At 30.4% G+C, this 21,677-nt stretch overlaps 2 protein-coding genes across 2 annotated transcripts in view; both read left to right on the forward strand.

Annotated features, from left to right (window-relative positions):
* The first annotated feature begins 704 nt into the window (after positions 1 to 704).
* LOC134715449 (uncharacterized) lies at positions 705 to 4,114 on the forward strand. The gene is made up of 4 exons (XM_063577625.1): positions 705 to 1,567; positions 2,703 to 2,773; positions 3,386 to 3,448; positions 3,941 to 4,114. Exons 1-3 carry the CDS (start codon positions 1,237 to 1,239, stop codon positions 3,425 to 3,427), a joined length of 444 nt encoding a protein of 147 aa, XP_063433695.1. The 5' UTR covers positions 705 to 1,236; the 3' UTR covers positions 3,428 to 3,448; positions 3,941 to 4,114.
* LOC134716661 (uncharacterized) overlaps positions 3,510 to 21,677 on the forward strand; it is a 38,007-nt gene continuing 19,839 nt past the window's right edge. Inside the window, exons 1-6 of the mRNA XM_063579668.1 lie at positions 3,510 to 3,515; positions 3,941 to 4,240; positions 5,043 to 5,168; positions 13,899 to 14,205; positions 14,396 to 14,604; positions 21,373 to 21,564. Of these exons, the coding sequence (XP_063435738.1) occupies positions 3,510 to 3,515; positions 3,941 to 4,240; positions 5,043 to 5,168; positions 13,899 to 14,205; positions 14,396 to 14,604; positions 21,373 to 21,564 (1,140 nt within the window). The remainder of the gene's footprint in view (positions 3,516 to 3,940; positions 4,241 to 5,042; positions 5,169 to 13,898; positions 14,206 to 14,395; positions 14,605 to 21,372; positions 21,565 to 21,677) is intronic.

Genomic DNA, 21,677 nt, shown 5'->3' on the forward strand with positions numbered 1-21,677 from the left:
TAATTTCCCGTTTTAAACCAAATGTTGCTAAACACCTATCCAACCTCCATGATAAATATGTTGTTAATTGTCCCCGCAGACAAAGCCCCAAATAACATCGTTTTTGTATGTAAAAGTCGATCATTACATTAACTGCTTGATAAACGAATTAGGTATTGACAATTCACTTGGAAACTCAACATATACCCTCACGACACTTACCAAAGAGGAAATCCTGAATAATCATAGGTCTGTTCTTTGTTCCTTTGGAATTTCAACCAAAGATGAAGAACTGGATCTTTCATCACTGTATTGGATACCTAAACTACATAAGTGTCCTTACAGACAACGGTATATAGCTGGGTCTTCCAAGTGCTCCACGAAACCAATTTCTAAATTATTAACTTCGATTTTATCAGCAATCAAAGACGGGCTTCAAAGTTATTGTGAAACTGCCTATTCTAGAGGTGGCGTGAATCAGATGTGGATACTTTTAAAAAGCAATTATCTGTAATGACCAAAATTAGCTGGAAATGCATGGTTGCATATTTTTTGAATTTCAACATAAATTTGAAGGACCTCCTAACATATGTTGAAAAACATAACTTTGATTCATTGAAATGTTTTGGTTACCATGGATACGGCATGCAAATTTTCCTTACTCCACATTTCCTGTGAAAATATAGCTTACTTAACACAAAGATGAATTTCATTCTTTCTCTAATAAATAAATCTACATTATTAGTTCCATAATCAGAGTGATATCCAAATAATTCTTAAATTTGGAGAAAGAAAACTTTATGCAAAAAAAATAAGTTTGTTGTCCCATGAAACTTAGTAATATGACCTAGATTCGGTCCAGCTGACCTATTTTTGAACACAAAAAAAAAATATTTTGTCAAAATCAGAAGAATAAATTCTTTTTCCCATTTTGAAGAAAAAATATAAAACTACATATTTCAAAACAAAAATTGGTGGGGTCTATGCTTATTTAGAAACATTGGCCTATTGAATTCCCTCAATTTCCCTCATTTTACACAAGAGTTAATTCCCCTTGCAGAACTCTTCAGTGTAAAAGTCAGTAAGGAGTGTGTGTTTGGCAGACACAATCTGAACACAATTTTTTAAAGCAAAAAATATTATCCATACTTTAAAATGTCTTGAAACATTTGTTAATTTTTCAAAAGAGATCCTAGTTAAAAGCCATATGAGGAGCTGTTGAAACAAAAGTAGAAAAAACATTAATTTGTGAATGGAATGAGTTGTAAATTTAAAGACAGTAAATATGCAGGTGTGAGGTGTGATGGAAAGAATTTTCTACTAGCATCTCTGAAATCGGACGATGCAGATCTACTGTTATCTGAAATAGGTCTGTTAAACACCTACAAAACAGAGGAGTATGCCATTTGTGGTGAACATTTAAAGAATATTAAAGAAGAAAATCGTCTTTCATGGGTCAGGAGAAAATGTTGCATTCCATCCTCAATTTCAGCACACAAAAGTGTGGCTAAAGGAGACAGAAAAATAACAAAGGATGTCATGCATAAAATTCTTACTACAACTGGACTTGTAGTGCCTATTGGTGCACGTAAGTAGTTTTATATTTATAATTTATAACATATGCCTTATTTTCAAGAGGGGGGTTGGAGGGATCCTGATCCTGAAATCCCGGGCTTAAAAACATGAAATCCTGAGGTCCCAAATTAAAAGAAATTTAAATCCAACATCCTGAACTTTAAAAAGAAAGGGTCAATCCCGAAATTACAAGCTTAAAACACCTGATCTTGATGTTCTTAAAAGGTCATGACGCCCCTCTTTCAAGAATATATTAATTTATAGTTACAATTCTTTAGTTTAACAATTTCCTTTTTTTTTTTCATAAGAGGCCAGGCTTTTCTTTCAATTTTATACATGAGGGAGGGTTGCAGTTTTTCTTCTCCTTTTTTTGTCTCCCTTAAAATATTTGAAAGTAAAAAAAAGAAAATTAGAAAAAAGGGGGATCCAGTAATGTTTTCCTTGACACAAAGAAAAAAAGTGAAATCTAGTACAAATGTATCTACTAAATCAGATACACATCTAGTAATGTAGTCTCACTCTTTCAATTTTACATACATTAATTGTGAATATGCTTAAAAAAAAAAAAAATGAAAAAATACTTCATGTTTTTGGACACCTTTATTGCCTTTCATAATTTCACATGACTGTTAAGGCTCGTGTAGCTATAATAAAAGATGAGAAGTTGATTTCAAAGTTCACAATTTATATATATAGTTTATCAAAGTATGGAAGTTAAAACTTTTTGCCTCTTTTCTGTGTAAACTGTTGGTTGTTTTTGTTCATTGTAAAGAACTAGGAGAAAAAACTTCAACCTAGAGAAGGATTTTTGTTAATATTTGTGAAATATTGGTGCAAGTTTACTTTTTATTATTGTACTGTGACATGTGTGATGACAAAAAGTTGTTTAACAGCCGACCAACAATTTTGGATGAGACACAGACACCACACATACTCTTAATTCTCAAATGTACATGTAAAATGTCATATATGAATGGAACAAAACATGGGACACTTACAGAGGTGTATTGTAACAAAATAAATTGAAAGGACCTCAGAGCTATACCAACTTATCTTAATCTTGCACATTATGACTTTTTCTAATTTCCTAGTACTAAATGTATCCACAAATATATATATATAATCAAGTAAACTGTATTTTTTTCCAGCAATTTGCACAAACTGCAGAAAAGAGTTGTCAGTTAAACCAGTAGAGACTATTTGCCATGAATCTTATGCAGTAAGTTATTTACAAAATGTATGGTTTACAAAAACTATACCAGTTGCACACTTTACTTGTTTCAGTCTAATATTTGTTGTCCATAAATTATTTTGTTATAAATTTCAGTTTGTCAGTTTTCTTATTTTTTCATAGTTGTCAAGATGAAACCTTTTATTTGTTCAACAATGTTCAACTATATGTATATAGTATGGGTTTTTCACATTTCTAAACAGTAATGATGTTTCCTTACATATTTAATATATCCATTTCATTCAATAGATTTAGTAGTCTCATTTGCAGTAATAACACACTTATTTTATGCACAAATATTATAAAAAGGAACATAGTTTATAAGAAGAATTAAAGATGTTTCTCTTGTTAATACAATTTGAACGTATACTTGTGGATGTATTATATATCAGCATACATGTACATGTTTTTTTTGTTTTTTTTTATTAATTGTACATGTTCATCTTAGAGTCAACAATTTCAAGTGATATTATAAAACTTATACAATCATATGCAAATGTGAAATAGCAAAACTGTTTTTTTTATTTTAGGATACTAGTACATTGGTGTATTAAGGCCATTTTCTCTAAATAATATTTTTATTTTATTTTGTTTTTGTAGGAGGGTGCCACATCATGCATTGCAATTGCTGAGGAAAAATGAGAACGACACACTATTGTTGAGGTCAATACATTAATTTAGCTACAAATAATAAGCAATTGAATCACAGCCTGAACAGTAAATAATGCTTGTAATTAGAACTTGTGTATATACATGTACATTTAAAAAAGAAGATGTGGTATGATTGTCAATGAGGCAACTCTCCACAAGACAAGAAACCAAAATCAACAACTATAGGTCACTGTATGGCCTTTAACAATGAGCAAATACCATACTGCAATATATTTATGTAGAAATATCCACTATGATATATTTAGATTGACCTTTTTCACCTACACTAAAATAGCTCTGACCTAAGTTTGTTCCCACAATGCAATACGTTTCTATTTGATTGTTAGGATATTTAACAAAAAGTCTTAAAGAAACAGAAAACAACATACATTGTAAAGGTAAATAATGACCTAACTAAAATATTAGTGAGCTTCTTTTAATTTAACTTAATTGATTAAGACATCCATGTCTTTCATATAGTCAAGTTTTCTATCACTTTTACAGGTAAATTGTTTTTCTGATGCTGATAGTGAAAGCCAGCCAATTTTCAGCCAACACTCTGAGGCTTCTGTGTGTGGCATTTGGAAACTTGAGAAGCTTAATGCTTATCTTGAAATAACAAATGTTTCTCCAGTAAAAGAAAAGACAACACCATTAATTACTTCCTGTGAGAAAACAAGAAAAAAGTGTGTATCCAAAGCATTGGAGTGCCTTACTGCTATTTGCAGCACAATATGCCTAGGTGAAGGGGAAGAATTGGAAACCAAGGTTTTACAGGCAAAACAAACTCTTCTTAATGAAAAGGTAATTTAAATTGCAAACATGGCAGTTAAACATGATAAACTAAAATCTATAGTTAAAACAATTGTCCCTGAATATAGAACAATTCAAATGGAAATTAGCCTTCTTAAAAATACCTATAATTGCTTACATCTACTATGTTTGAAATTTGGTGGATTATATATTAGTTGTCTAAATGGCAATTATACCACATGTCTTTTTTATATTTTTAAATTGTAGTAATGATGAATGACCCCATTACTCTAATGATATCTATATACGTCTGTACATGTACAATACAATTAGAATATTGTTTTTCTAGAACTCTTTATTATTGATTTGAGAGACCACCATACCGTTTCATCAGATAATAATCTTTTACAGTAGTTTGTGCATATACATATATATATATAAATATCTTGTATTGTGTGTTTTAAGTAAATATACGAAAATCTATAATAATACTGAAATATAAGTCTATGGTATCAATATCAGTCTATAATGTATTTGTATACATAGAATTGGCTCATGACTTGTTTCATGAATCTTTATTTCATTTATATGTTGTTTTAATATTATAATTGTCTGTATTTGGATCACGCCTCTATTGTGCTCTTTCCAATAAAATATTGAATTGAATTGAATTGAATTATTATATATCTAACTGATCATGTAATAACATAATTATTGTGTTTTGATGTGTCATAGATTTAGTGTTCAGTCTCAGTCAGTGTTGGTTCTTTATGTGGAATATCACCATATATGTATGTACATGTATATTATATTGACTCACATTTCTAAAAATTTTCTATTGTTACTATTATAGATTACAACATTAGATCAAACTAGCTTTATACTGAAGGAAGTATATTTACAAGCTGAGTCTTTGACTTTACAAAGGCAAATACTGTCTATTATTTGCAAGGACAGAACTTTTGGAGAGATTAAGGAAGTAAGGTCATGTAATTATAGAAATAAAAAAAATTGATACTAGCTGCTTTGCGTGAAATTTTATCCTGATTTAGAGTAATTTCTTGCAATTTGCTTGGCTGATATTGTCCTAATGAATTTTAGTACAATTATTTATTACGTCAATTGGAATTATCTCCCTTATACTATTGACCTAATAAAATAAAAATAAAAGAATTGCTTTATAGTCCTTATATTTTTAATTTTTCACGGTTTTAGATAAAACATTAAAATGTATCATTTAAGTGTATTTTCCGGAATTTGCAAAGTATCATCAGAATTCCAAGCGATAATTTTGTGGAAAGGCATGTGATATAAGTTGAAGCATGTGATATACTTTTCATATCTGCTTGCTAAGCGCCAGTTTGAAACATACAGATTTTACGTGAATTAAATGATAATAATCATCCCACTAACATGTTTAACCCCGCCACATTATTTAGGTATGTGCCTGTCCCAAGTCAGGAGCCTGTAATTCAGTGGTTTTCGTTTGTTAATGTGTTACATATTTGTTTTTCGTTCATTTTTTTACTAAAATAAGGTCGTTTCTTTTCTCGTTTTTTTTTCAATTGTTTTACATTGTCTTATCAGGGCCTTTTATAGCTAACTATGTGGTATGGGCTTTGCTCTTTGTTGAAGGTCGTACGGTGACCTATAGTTGTTTATGTTTGTGTCATTTTGGTCTTTTGTGGATAGTTGTCTCATTGGCAATCATACCACATCTTCTTTTTTATAATACAGTAAAAATCATAGGTAATTTAGTCTAAGTATATGATAAATATATATATATGTTGTGTACAAGTTGCGATTTTGTACAGGTTATAACATGTACAAAAATATTGTACATGTTATAAACTTGTATAATGCAAAAATACAAGTTATAACATGTACAAAAGTACCTCGTACATGTTATAACCTGTACAAAATATTGCTTAAAAATGGTTTTAACTTGTACAAAATCCAAAAATAAGGATATGTTTCTATTATCGCAACATATTTTATTAACCTCAAAAATATTTTCATAACTTTTTTATTATTCCTTCATGTTTGTATGTTTTGTCCTTTTTAAATACAGTTAATGTCCAGGGCTCGGTATTACAAAGAATTCCTAAGACCTGTCATAAGATATTTATTTTGGACATGTTTTATGATCCTCTTATGACTATCTATGGACATATAGTTATTTGATAAATTATAATTATGAGTGTCCACTTTGAAGGCAATAGTAAAATACTTTCATTTTAGTTGACACTAAAAGACATAAGAGGATAGCCAGGATAGATGTGTCTACAAATAAAATCGTAAATCGAAAATAAACTTACAACGCCAAGGCTAAAAATAAAAAAAGAAAAACAGACAAACAATAGAACACATGACACAACATAGAAGGCTAAAGAATAAACAACACGAACCCTACCAAAAACTAGGGGTGATCTCAGGTGCTCTGGAAGGGTAAGTAGATCCTGCTCCACATGTGGCACCCGTCCTGTTGCTTATGAGATAACAAATCAGGAAAATAGTATAATTCGGTAGGTCACATTCATGAAAGGGAAGGGGATTAGAGTTACGACGTTAGGAACATATCCGATATAATTTGTGAAACGGTTATTCCATAACGGTCAACCGTTCATGGAGCAGTTAACATCCAAAGGCCACAAATACATAATTTCAAAGTAGAGGATATATGTAAAGCCTCAAAATGACATTCACCTCATGAAATGATCTTACAGTTTATAAAAAAAATAAGTTTAAAATTTACATACATGTATGTCATGCTGAAGGCCAAAAATCTTGAAGAGTAGATCCATCGATATTGATAATGAAGCGATGTCCGATGAATAAAATTGAGAAAGGAAATGGTGAATATGTCAAAGCGACAACCACCCAGCCATAGAGAAAACAACAGCCGAAGGCAACCAATGGGTCTTCAATGTAGCGAGAATTCCCGCACCCGTAGGTGTCCTTCAGCTGGCCCCTAAAAATATGCATAATAGTACAGTGATAATGGACGTCATACTAAACTCCGAATTATACACAAGAAACTAAAATTTAAAATCATACAAGACTAACAAAGGCCAGAGGCTCCTGACTTGGGACAGGCGCAAAATTGCCGCGGGGTTAAACATGTTATGAGATCTCAACCCTCCCCCTATACCTCTAGCCAATGTAGAAAAGTAAAAGAATAACAATATGCACATTAAAATTCAGTTCAAGAGAAGTCCGAGTCCGATGTCAAAAGATGTAACAAAAGAAAATAAATAAAATGACAATAATACATAAATAACAACAGTTTACTAGCAGTTAACTGACATGCAAGCTCCAGACCTCAATTAAACTGATTGAAAGATTATGTCTTCATCATATGAATATCAGGTACAATCCCTCCCGTTAGGGGTTTAGTATCATACTATCATAAAATATATGAGAAGAACATAACCCGTGTCATGCCAACAACTGTTTTTTAGAAATAAATGTGTTTAGTTCCGATGCAAAGACCCTATCAGTGAATCAATGTTAAAGCCAAAATATGCAATCTTTAATGACCTGACAACAGTATCGTAACTATATTCTCTTTTAATAAGTCTATTTAAAGGTTTTGTTAGTTTCTGAGGAGAATATTGACATTTTTGTGCTTTATAAAGAATATTTCCATAAAAAATTGGATGTGAAATACCTGAACGTATAAGGAGTGCATGTTGAGTTATATTTACGAATTATTTCCTTATACCGGTGATAAAATTTAGTAAATGTTTTGACCAGTTTGTGATATCGAAAACCCTGGTGTAATAATTTTTCAGTAATACATAAATTTCTCTCGCTAAAATCTAATACGTTGTTACATACACGAGCGAATCGTACAAGTTGAGATATATAAACACCATAAGATGGTGACAAGGGAACGTCACCATCTAAAAATGGATAATTAACAATAGGAAATGAAAAATCATCTCTTTTATCATAAATTTTTGTATTAAGCTTCCCGTTTATGATATAGATATCAAGATCGAGGAAAGGGCAGTGGTCATTGTTATCATTAGCTTTATTTAAAGTAAGTTCTACAGGATAAATTTCTTTAGTATACATACTGAAGTCGTCCTTATTGAGAGCTAATATATCATCCAAATATCTAAAAGTATTGTTAAATTTTTGTATCAAATGTTGTTTTGATGGGTCTTTGCTAATTTTAGTCATAAATTGTAACTCATAACAATACAAAAACAGGTCCGCAATAAGAGGTGCACAGTTAGTCCCCATTGGAATTCCAATAACTTGACGATATACGGAATCTCCAAAGCGAACAAAAATGTTATCAAGTAAAAATTCAAGCGCATAAATAGTATCAGAGCATGTCCAATTGACATAGTTCTTTTGTTTATTACTACTAAAAAATGATCTAAAACTATTTCAGCTCTCTCTTGTTTTTTCAGAGTAAGCATATAAGACATTGTTTAAGTCTGTGCATGCTATAAAACGGAAGGGCGGAGTATTACCCAAAATTATTAGGCATTGTTCTTAAATTTTAGGAAGAATTTAGCTACTAGTATCTAATGTAATTGTCATTGAGGAAATGCAAGCTTTTAGTAAATAGTGTCACACTTATTTAAGCCATGATGGACTGCATAAAAAATACAATTACATGAAAACACATTTCGCCAACGTAAGGCATGACACATATATTTCTTAAACTTTGTGATCATTGTCCACTACAGAAAAGAACACGTTCTGGCCTATTTATTGTTGTTCTTTATGCATTGGTGAATTTAAATGTATATTTTACTTCATTAAGATTTATCTTAAATTTTGTACAAGTTAAAACTATTTTTAAGCAATATTTTGTACAGGTTATAACATGTATGAGGTACTTTTGTACATGTTATAACTTGTATTTTTGCAATATACAAGTTATAACCTGTACAATATTTTTGTAAATGTTATAACCTGTACAAAATTGCAACTTGTACACGACATATATATATATATAAAGCAAATTTACAGATCTAACATTGTTGGGTTGATGTTTAGACGAGTTATATATATATATATATATACAACTCGTCTAAACATCAACCCAAGCAAATTTACAGATCTAACATTGTTGGGTTGATGTTTAGACGAGTTGTATATACATTATGTACACAGCCATGTATCACCATCATTGATGGCGATCCGATGGATACATCTGTTGTAGGGTTGTCACTGACTCAGACGTACTTATGTATATATATATATCTGGAATGTGTTTCAAAATACAAATACCTAGGTTTATATTTAAGCTCATCTGGTTCATTCAGATATGCTCAAAATGAACTATACAAAAAATCCCTGAAAGCTCATTTCAAATTAAGGAAAGATCTTTTATCACTTAATCCTGATGTAAAAACAAGTATTCATGTTTTTGACCACACTGTAAAACCTATTTTATTATATGGTAGCGAAATATGGGGGATGTTTAATTCTCTTTCCTCTAAATGTAAGAAGGAAGATATATCTTTTGAAAAATTATATTCAGGTTTACCCTGTGAGAAACTTCATATAAAATTTTGTAAATTTATACTTGGGGTACACAAGAAAACAACAAATGCTGCAGTGTTATCTGAACTTGGAAGATTTCCAATATATTTTAATATTATAAAAGGAATGTTATTGTACTGGTATAGATTAGAGAATTTAGGTGATAATTTTCCTCTATTAAAAGAGGCATATACACAATCAAAGACACTACATCACATGAATATAACATCATGGTATGGTTCAATAAATGTTGTTTTTAAAATACTTGGTATTGACTATACAAATGCCATAAATGCTCCATTTTGTGAATCCTTATACAAATTTAAGAAATATATACAAACCAAGCTATCAATATTGTTTATTAGCTGTTGGAAAAAAACAAATAGATAAATTTTCAGACAGTAAACTGAAAACCTACCTTTTATATAAAACAAATTTTGGTTTTGAAAAATATCTAACATTGATCAAGAATTTTGAACTTAGAAGAAGTTTGACTAAATTACGTGTATCTTCTCATAGATTACAAATAGAATTAGGTAGATATCAGGGTATTCCCCGAATTAACAGAATATGTAATAAATGTTCTTCTAATACTGTCGAAGATGAGGCTCATTTTCTATTTGATTGTAACAAAATTGAGGAGCTTGGCCCTTGAGAAACACTCAGCATACAAACGCAATTTTGAGTTCCTGCCTGAGCAAGTCAGCTTGCAACCTTCAGTGTAAGGAAGAACCTGCCTGCCCGACAATGCGCCAGCCGGGGAATGTGAAGCGAGGGTTCTCCACTTAGGTGATGAGACTAGGCGTCTCATCGGCAGCCAGGTAATGCAAGGGTCTGCCTGGGGGATAGCCCATGTACTCGTGAAGTAGCAGGGGTCTATCAAACTGGCACTGGAATAAATTTGATAAAATTTGTCCCCGAAATGCTTGGGGATGAATGAAATTTTAGAAATGACCAGTGATAAAATTCCATTAAGGAAAACTGAAATAAAGAAAAAATATATCACTAGTTTAAGCTGAGTTGTTTCTCTAGTCATGAAACAATATTGAAGGTGTTATAGGAAGGGGAAGGTGGGAGGTAAATTGAATAATAGCACTGTAAAACTCCATCAACTAGTCAGGCTGCTATGAACCAAGAAACTGATTATACAAAGACCATGCAATAGGCTTTACACACAGATTGGGTACATCTTACATCCAGGGGAGGAGACTGACCTACTGACCCTCAAATAATATACTATTATTGTGTAATCAGTATTAAAGAGATCTGGTATCATATTCTGCTTCCTCTCCCACAGTGATTGTTTGTGACATTTATCTGATTAAGACAAGATTAGTGTGCCTCCTAGTGAGATTCCAGTTGTAACTTCAAAGTGTCAAATGTTAACAAGTGGTCTGTGTATCTTAATTAATTGCATCCATAATGTCAGCATCTTTATCATAAAATTAATACTTGAAAACTGAAATAACTTTTCTGTTTGTATAAACAATACTTAAATTACATATAAGTAAATATTTATACAAACTTCAAAGGTGTTTGTATCCTGCTATCTCATATTGTATTTCCTTGTGGTCTTGTATTGTATTTTCTTGTAGTGTTCTATTGTATTTTCTTGTAGACTCTTATTATATATTTCTTGTGGTCTCATATGGAAATATTATTTCTTGTAGTCTCATATGGAAATATTATTTCTGTAGTTTCAGTAGGAGGTTGTGTTCTCTTTTGTTTGTGTAATCTTTGTTTGTGTAACTATTGAGGGATCCTGATATAGCAAATCTCAATAAAGTCAGCATTGCAATATGATAGCTAGCCCACATTAAAATGAGCAAAAAGACCAAATAACTGCTCCAAAACAAACTACAACCAAGGCAAATATAAGGGGTTTCTGTGTGTAAACCAAAACATAGTCTCAGCAAATCATACTGGCTTAAAGCAGAAAGACAGTTAGAATAATAATAATATTTATTAAAAAATCATTTAATATTCTCATCATTGAATATACTGACTATGGTAATATAATCATGTTTGAATCTTTAAACATATAAAATTTTGAATTAATCTTGTTTGGATACTGGATTGCATTTTTGTATAGAATTTTTTTTCTTAAATTGGAATACTGAATATCATTTTTTACAACATTTTCAAATTTGGGATTTTACTGAATTCTATGTTAATAGCATCACTTAATGTTTTGAATACTGGATACCTTTGTTTATAAAATTCACATGTTTATTTCCTAACAAGTATGCAGTTTTGTAAAGAAATTTTTGTCATTAACTTCTAATCTTTAAATACTAAATATCATTAGTAATACATGTACATGTAATAACATTATTATGAATCAGTATGTAACATATATTTTCATTATTTTTTTTTTATTTTTCTCATGACTTTATTGAAGGTGAATAATCCAAACTCCTAAATCCTTGGGGGCACTCATATGTTTCCATCTGAGTTTTTGGACCTTAATGGAATTTTATCACTTTTATCACTGGTCATTTCTAAAATTTCATTCATCCCCAAGCATTTCGGGGACAAATTTTATCAAATTTATTCCAGTGCCAGTTTGATAGACCCCTGCTACTTCACGAGTACATGGGCTATCCCCCAGGCAGACCCTTGCACTACCTGGCTGCCGATGAGACGCCTAGTCTCATCACCTAAGTGGAGAACCCTCGCTTCACATTCCCCGGCTGGCGCATTGTCGTTTGTATGCTGAGTGTTTCTCAAGGGCCAAAATTAAATGATTTTTTAATAAATATTATTATTATTCTAACTGTCTTTCTGCTTTAAGCCAGTATGATTTGCTGAGACTATGTTTTGGTTTACACACAGAAACCCCTTATATTTGCCTTGGTTGTAGTTTGTTTTGGAGCAGTTATTTGGTCTTTTTGCTCATTTTAATGTGGGCTAGCTATCATATTGCAATGCTGACTTTATTGAGATTTGCTATATCAGGATCCCTCAATAGTTACACAAACAAAGATTACACAAACAAAAGAGAACACAACCTCCTACTGAAACTACAGAAATAATATTTCCATATGAGACTACAAGAAATAATATTTCCATATGAGACCACAAGAAATATATAATAAGAGTCTACAAGAAAATACAATAGAACACTACAAGAAAATACAATACAAGACCACAAGGAAATACAATATGAGATAGCAGGATACAAACACCTTTGAAGTTTGTATAAATGTGAATATACATTTGATTGGACATAGAAAATTATATTCATCTGAATATCACAAACATACTAGCCGATTAAAAAAAAATAAAATTGTTAAGATATATTATTTATTCAAATGTTCTCTTATATCCTTGAGGCATCGTCCCCTGGTATCAACTGCATTCAAGTTACCTATGATGCTTCCTTGTTTGCTTTTGATACAGGTAGGAAAGAGACATTTACACACATTTTACATGCCTATGGCCCATAAGGTATCGCCCCCTGGTGTCAGCTGCCTTTAGGAAACCATAATGCTTTCCTATTTGCTGCTGACACAGGATGAGTCATGGACATGTTTAATTTCTACTTTCTTTTTGGCTAATTATTATATATTTAATTGATCCAACTTTTTGTGTACTATACATATGTGGATATCTATTTTTCTTTTTTTCTTTTTGGGCTACTTGTTTGTTATCTATATCAACCACACTTGCAATAAAATGCATTAGTATTAAAAAAAAAACATACTATAGATTCTTTATCTACGTATTCTTTAAGAACTTAAATAGTTCTCGTTTAACTTTTTTTTTTTTTTTATTTTTATCTCATTGTTTGTATTGTATTATGAAAAAAAAAATTATTGATGTTGTAATGTTTATGCCCTTTGGGGCCCATAATTGGAAAATAAAATATCTTATCTTATATATGTATAGGCATCATTTACTACAGTTATTTGTATGCCATAAAAGACTTTTTTTATTTTCAAATATTTAGAGGGTTAAGGTTCATGATTCATTTCCAAAAATAATTCATTTTATGGGTTTAATAATTATCAAAAAATAGAATTTTTTTTTAGAATTTGTTGGGATTTTTGCCAATAAAAAAATGTAGTTATCAGATCCTAATTCAGATGTTATATTATTGACAGGAAATAATTTACTTTCTAGACTTACATTTAGTTATATTAAAACATAAATTTCCTGGCAAAATATTAAAAATATTTTACTTTATCACTTTTTTCAGTTATTACCTAATGTGTCAGCCTGGAAGTTCAATAAAGCCAAGCACCATACAAATGATGTTGGATGTGGTATGCCAGTTGCACTTGACAAACAATGTAGGAACAGGGTAGACAATGAAAAACTTGAACATTTTATTGACTACATACTGTCATCTAACATTATAAAGGATTTGCCTTATGGGACAAAGACCATGAAACTTTCTTCAGGAGAGATTGTTGAAGTTCCATACCTCATTAGAAGCCTAGCACCATCTTTACTGATAACACAGTACACACAATACTGTGAAGCAGTAGATATCAAATCATTAGGTATAATAGAATATTAGAGTTTGCATATTTTTTCTTTGAAATGTTTTTTAATTTTGCTAATCAGACATATAACAACACATGATAAAAATTAAGTTGAACCTCTATATAATAACTATATGAATATTACTTTTATCTTCCTCCAACTTAAAATTGGATCTCCAAGATTCACAATTTATACTTCATTTTACAGGATCCTCAACATTATACAAGATTTTAAATGACTGTTCTGCATCTGTACGAAAATGTATAGAGGGGTTACGCTACTATGTGGCTGAGGGGGGAAGATCTTTCCTAGACCTGGAAAACATTATAGAAAAATTAGAGATCACTGATGAGAGAAAGAAAGAGATGATTTCATGTCTTCTTAGTGGTAAAAGCTATCTAAAGTCAGACTTTAAGGTAATATATATAGAGTATGCACATATAAACCAGAATATTTAGAACAATGATATTGAAAAACAACTTGAATGGCTAATAAATCAGAACATGGGCAATATAACTTCATATTCAACTAAGATTTATTTGTGGCAAGCCTTTGTTGTTTCTATTCTAACTTTAAGATATTTCATATGATATAAAAGATATATCATATAATATGAAATATATCTCATATAATATGTAAGATATTTCATGTAATATGTAGGATATGTCATATGATTTATAACATTTATATATCTCAATTAGTATAGTTTTTATGAGATACATTGTATTAATTAACTTTATAAAATTTATTATATATTACTTTATAAGATATAAAGATATCTTTTTTAAAACTTTTTATATTAAAGATAACTTGTTAACATTTTGTATGTAGGATATCTATGGAACGCGGGAAGCACATTAATAGATAATCACAGTTTATCGGCGACAATGATAGATTATCGGTCGACCATTATAGATGTACGGCGTAAAGTATACTTTACGGTCGACCATCATAAATGGTCTAATTAATGTGACTCGCGCGCAGACAATGATAGTTACTTCTTTGATAATGCATTAACAGTCGATAAGGTGAATTGTTTCGACAATGATAGTTAACCTCGACCAAGTGAATTAAAACACAAGTCGTAAATTGGATAATTTTAGATAAAACCGGAATTGCTAGCCAATTGTAAAATCGATTTTGATTGGCGGTCAACATTTTTCTTTGGAAGTTAATTCCTTGAAGTTAATTCCTTAAAGCAAAAGTTACCCTTTCTAAAACATGTTCAACAGGTGTTTGAAAATAATAAATTTCGGACAAATTGAGACATCCTTGTATTAACTATGATGGTAAAGTGCATCGGACTATTCGTGCAACAAAATGGACACAAGAGAAACATATTTTCCAATTTGCAATCCACGAATATTGAAGCTTCTTGAAGAATAAATTGTAAAATTTAAAAGTTCCACAAATAAATCATGGGAGCTGCAAAGTCTGAAGCTATAATTAGTTAATTTGTTAGTTTTTCAATCAGTCAAACCTTAGTTGGAAACATGGAAAATAAATACAAACTAATATGATTGTCGATGAAATATAGATGTTATACTATTATACTAGCAAATAACCTTAGGTCATCACTATATACAATGTATATAGCTATATCATCGTCCTAAACATACATGAAATATGTTCCACTGAACGTTAAGCAACCAACAATCAATATTTCATCACTATTTCAAACCATTGAAGGTAACATGGAAACTAATATGATTGTCAGTGAACTATAGAAGTTATACTACTATAATAGCAAACAACCTTAGATCATTACTATATCATCATCCTACACATAAATGAGATACTTGCCACTGGGATTTAAGCAAACCAACAATATTTAATTGTTCGCCAATCGTATCAAACCTTAGAAGGTAACATGCAACCTGATTACAAATAATATGATTGTCAATGAGCTACCTATGGAAGTAATGCTCTTATAATACAACAGATCGTTGACGTTTTAATGGGTGAAGTTACCTCCCTGCAAATATCTGATGTTGCTATATTTGACAATAACCATAATAATAAACAATAAAATAAAGCAATATCTTACAAAAATGATATCAAATTGCAAAAAAAAACGAGAAATGATGGATTTAATATATATAAAGAAGACGGTGAACAAAATGTACAACTATTTGAATTTAATTCCTTTACACATTACGAGAATTATTAGAAACAATAGCAACACGTACAAAATTTGTTTTTGGATATATTCTGTCTACAGATATTCATTGGTTATAATTCTGCCAAATAAAAATAGTTTATTTCTTTCGAGTTTAAGTTTTGAGGCTTACTAGCTTTCTTTAAAAGTGTTTCATCGTCTACATGAATTGATCTATTTTTTTCTCTTAATTTAATTATGTACAATTAGATATTCACTAGACAGTACCTGTCGGCCTCTGATGAGGGTTTACCTGGGAATATTCCTGAAAGAACCCAAAACATTGCAAATTAATTTCTATAGAATAAAGCAATAAAAAGTACGTAGTGTCAGGTCAGAAATATTGATCCCATACCATGAATAAGTGGATTGATGGTCATTTTATACACCAAACAAATAAAAAGCTACTTTCTCGGCATTTCTTTTAATTTAAAAATTAAAATCTTGTAATGATCAGTTGATATTGCAAGAAACTTTTCTGTACCATACTTATTTGCTAAGGTTTGCTACTTAATTATACAGTGAAATTATATGTGTCCGATTTCCCAATAATTAGTTATGTAGCCCGAGTTGTGACATGGGCTGGAAACCACCATGTGTTAAACAGTGGATAAATATTTTTAGACACTGGTCTAAATGTACAAAAATGGACAATAATAGAATTAATTATAAAGTTTTTAAATGGTCAGTGATGAAAGGTAGTTGTAAATTAAAAAAATGGTGCTACAAAGTTATGGAGATGTTGAAATCATTTGATTTTGAAAGATATTGTAAAACAAATGAAAATTTTCTTGATAGTTATAGTATATCTCAGATAGAAGGGAAAATGTTTGATAAACATAAAAAGGACTGGTGTACCAGAATTTTTTCATATAGTACCGGTTGTAAATTGAGAACATATAAACTTTTTAAACATACTTATAACACTGAGCAATATTTGCTACAAAAAATGCCACAGCGCCATCGTAGTGCCTTTTCAAAGTTTAGATGTGGTGTAGCACCATTAAAAATTGAAACTGGTCGATATGAAAGAAAAAATCTAGACGAAAGAGTCTGTTTTAACTGCAATATTTTAGAGGATGAAAAACATGTACTTTTGAATTGTCCCTTGTATGAAGATCTAAGACATGCTCTTTTTATTGATATATTGTGTCATAATGATATGTTTTTAAACTTGTCTGATGAAGAAAAATTTATATATATGTTTAAAAATACCAATATTTGTAATATTGTTGCCAAAACCTGCAATAACATTTTAACAAGGAGAAACAGTATTTTATATCATTAACTACTGTAGTTGTAGTATTTTATAAAATGAATAAGTATTATTTGTATTTTAATAGTCTCTCATAATTCTTTTAAGAATGGCACATACATGTATTTAATTGTTTTAACTATGTTTACTGTATAATTAATTTTATAATTGTATCTTGTTTTAATCATGTTGTAAATCAAATCAAATCAAATCAAATCAAATATTTTATTATAGTCTCACCTCTCTACATGTACAATACAAACATAAACACAATATATAATATACAACATGTTTTAATTAAAAGTACAAAACAATCTTAAAAACATTCGAGAGCCACTCTCAAAAGAGTTATGAGAGACTTTTACATAAAAAAGGACAGCTCGATAAAAATATAAAACATTTTTTATCTATATAAAACATTCTTCCTTTGAATTAAAATATCATGGCAGATTTTGGCCGAATAAAAGCATAAATTTTTATTTGTAAATAAAAATATAAATTTTTTATCATCATTTAAGTCTAAAAAATCAATATTAAAAGAAACTGCTCTAGTAAAAACCTCTTGTCTTGCCTGTGAATATAAAGGGCATTTGAGTAAACATGTTTCTCATCTTCAATGAGTTTCTGTTGTATACATGAATCATTAAAACAAAATCTATTTTCACTTAAAACCCCTTCATATCTGCCTGTTTCAATTCTAATCGGCGCCACACCACATCGAAATTTAGCATAGGCGCTTTTATATTTTCCTGGCATATGAACACTTAAATAATGTTCTTTATAATATTCTTGTTTAAATAATCTATTATGTACGCAGTTTACTGCGATCATTTGTGTTTAAATCATTACACCATTTTCTCTTGTACATATCAAAAACATTACTTTCAATATTCTTAATATCATTTTTACTAAAAGTACAGTTTATATTACAAAAATTTTCAATATTAAGTTCTCTAAATTTACTATGAACTCTAAAATTCCAGTTTTTAATTTTACTGTTTCATATTCTATTTGCCCATAAAAACACTTTTTTATTAAGTCTGGTATCATTCATTTTCAAAAATCTTGACCAATTTCTAAACATACATGACCAGTAATTACATTAGATGTAAGTTTCATTATAATACGTTATTCTGATTGGCTAACATGTTATTCCGTAAACAATTGCATCAGACAATAACATTTATCATGCATGATGACACGAGGTCCCACAAAAAAGTGCACAGGTGAATTAAATTAAACTGGATAAAAATCGTGATTTCATGATTTTAGCTAAAAAAATGTAATTATAAGTATTGAATACTTCGTTTTGAAACTTTATAGGGTTGTAAAAGCGTTGACCGTGCGTACATTTTTAGAATGAAGCGCTTCCGCGCTTCATACAAAATGTACTTCGGTCAACGCTTTCACCACCCAATAAATTTACAAAAAGAAGCATTCAATTCTTAATTGTTTAATTATACATGGCATCCAGCCCGTATCTCCATATAATGATAAATTTGGGGTATATTTTGTTGTATGTGGTGAGACTTTAATAAACTATTGAATCTGAATCTGTGACTGGATTTACAGGTGTGCGATTGCGCAATTTATTGCCCTCCAATCACCTGAAATTAAGCTGGAGGTGAAGTTCTAAATGGATTATCACTTGGTATAATTGTTTTTACAACTAAGCAAATGCTAAACAAATTACTTTATTTAAACAGAAGCACTGGGCAATACTATGTCACGGTACATATATATTTATGTCTCTGTTAATATAAAACAAAATGCTTTTTTAGTATTAAATATTTGATATAAAAAAAATATTTTGTTAATACTTACCAAAATTTCTCTAATTGATAACCTATAGAACTGAAATTTCACAAAAATACCGGTAAATAATTTTGCTGATTGATATGATCCTGGTTAAGTTGGCGCGAAATAAATATTCTTACTCCTATTGCTTCATGTAAAAAAAAAATTATAAAATTGAATTCGACTACAGTTCAGCATAAAAAAAACGTGAATATGCAAAAGCCAGGTAATATGTTAATGATAAAGTGTGTATAAGTTTTCTTAAACGAAGTTACCCGTATAATTACCAAGAATTACATTTGAGCGCAAAGTTCTGTATGTGGTTTACCAACCAGGTTTATGTAACATTTATAATTTAGACTGGGATCCTGGCTAATCTTGACCTTACGACGCGCAGCTAGATTGGACCGGATCCCAGGCTAATGTAACATCGTAAAACTCAGGGTAACGGAATTTTTTGCGTTGCTATAAGATAATTGAGGCCATCTATTTTTATTGCGGGTTCCACATATTTAAATCGGAATTATAGAAAAAATTGAATGTTGTGAGCAGAATCAAAACAGAAATGATGAATACTGCAACATTTCCAGCAAAATATAAATAGGATGGAGCCTCTGTGTACTCACATTATTTGTAAAACTCTCCTTATTCATGTGAAGCGTGTGCTTTACATCGAGGCTTATTATGCTAATCATCGACGCCACAGTACTTCAACCAATCAGACAATGATTATTTGGGGCATTCGATCGATTTTAACTCAGATTTTGGAATATTTCAATCGAAATTATAGAAAAATGGAATGTTGTTAGTACATATAAAATAGAAAATGATGAATACTTTTAGCTAAAGATAATTTGGATGGGGGTTCTGTGTATTCACATTATTTGCACAACTCTCCTTACTGATGCCATATTTTGGAATTTCCGTGACCTAAATGGTTCGCGAAAATTAATATTTTTATATATAGTATAGTAAAAAGTGATAAATAACATGAATAATGCATTTATATTGACAAATAGAAAGTAAATTATTCTACAACGACTTGCCATGTATATGAAATTAGTGCCAGTTATAACTTATTAACTTTGTAAAATTATTATAAGTATAATAATTAATATTCCCAGGATTCGTGTCTGTTGATCGCTGTTGCAAACGTACAAAAAATAATAACTGCAAACTTGCATGTAATTAATTTCGTCTCAATTTTTACAGATTAACAGTATTCAATTCTTTTAAAATACTATTAATTGCCGGTTGTTGAGATCTAGCTAGACGATCAATTTGACTTAAATGTGTTGTCATTTGAATCGATGGATATGATTGGACGAAATTAATTAGCATTGGCGATAACCTATTGTGATTGGGTACATATGAATTGCTATCGAAAACAAGGCGTAAATGCATTTACGAATCGCCCGTTAAACTGTTCTTATCCAATAATGTGGTTCCCGCGTTCCTTTATTATAGATTGTCGACTGTTAATGCATTTATGATCGATAATGATAGATTGTCGACGATAATTCCGTAAATGCATTTACAACCGTAAAGTATACTTTACGCCGTACATCTATAATGGTCGACCGATAATCTATCATTATCCTCGATAAATTGTGATTATCTCATTTATGTGGTTCCCGCGTGCCATAGATATCTATCTTATTTAGTTTACAAGCTATATCATAGGGATAATTTATTAGTAATCTCATGTAATTATATGAGATAGCTTATAAACTATATGAGATGTGCTGGCTGATTAACCATCCAACTTTAGAGGAGATATGTTAAAAAGTAGCAACTAAACATATATGATCTTTACAAGATCAAGTATTTATCTTATGCCATCAGTCATGAAATGCAAAAATTAACATAAGACTCAAGAATCAAATTAATGCTTGTTGATATACATGATATATGTTATTTCTTCAAGAATTGTCAAATATTGACTTGAATTACAGAAACATTTTATTTTTATAGGTTCACATAGAGGCTGAATCAAATATAGCAGATCATTGCAGACTTTTTGCATTGAGTGAAGGTGAAGAGCAGTGTGGTCACAGTCATACAGAAATTTGTCTGCAATGCAGAAATCTTGATGAAATCTTGAATGAAATTTCCACCATTGTTCAGAGTGTCAACTGGGAAAACAAAGATGCAGTACTTTTTCAGGTACTAAACATGTTTTTTCTTCTGTAAAATAATTAGAACATGATTGCATCATTATGTAGTTATGATTTAGAATGTTCTTGAGACATGTTTTTAGTACTCCCTTTTTGACCATT

Source organism: Mytilus trossulus, chromosome 4 (assembly GCF_036588685.1).
Source record: "Mytilus trossulus isolate FHL-02 chromosome 4, PNRI_Mtr1.1.1.hap1, whole genome shotgun sequence".
Classification (NCBI taxonomy): Eukaryota; Metazoa; Mollusca; class Bivalvia; order Mytilida; family Mytilidae; genus Mytilus; species Mytilus trossulus.

Excerpts from the sequence above, each read along its gene's own strand:
- LOC134715449 (XM_063577625.1), top strand. The coding sequence starts at position 1,237 with ATGAGTTGTAAATTTAAAGACAGTAAATATGCAGGTGTGAGGTGTGAT. Across the intron at positions 1,568-2,702 it reads TGTAGTGCCTATTGGTGCAC|CAATTTGCACAAACTGCAGA; the intron begins GTAAGTAGTTTT and ends ATTTTTTTCCAG. Across the intron at positions 2,774-3,385 it reads TTTGCCATGAATCTTATGCA|GAGGGTGCCACATCATGCAT; the intron begins GTAAGTTATTTA and ends TTGTTTTTGTAG.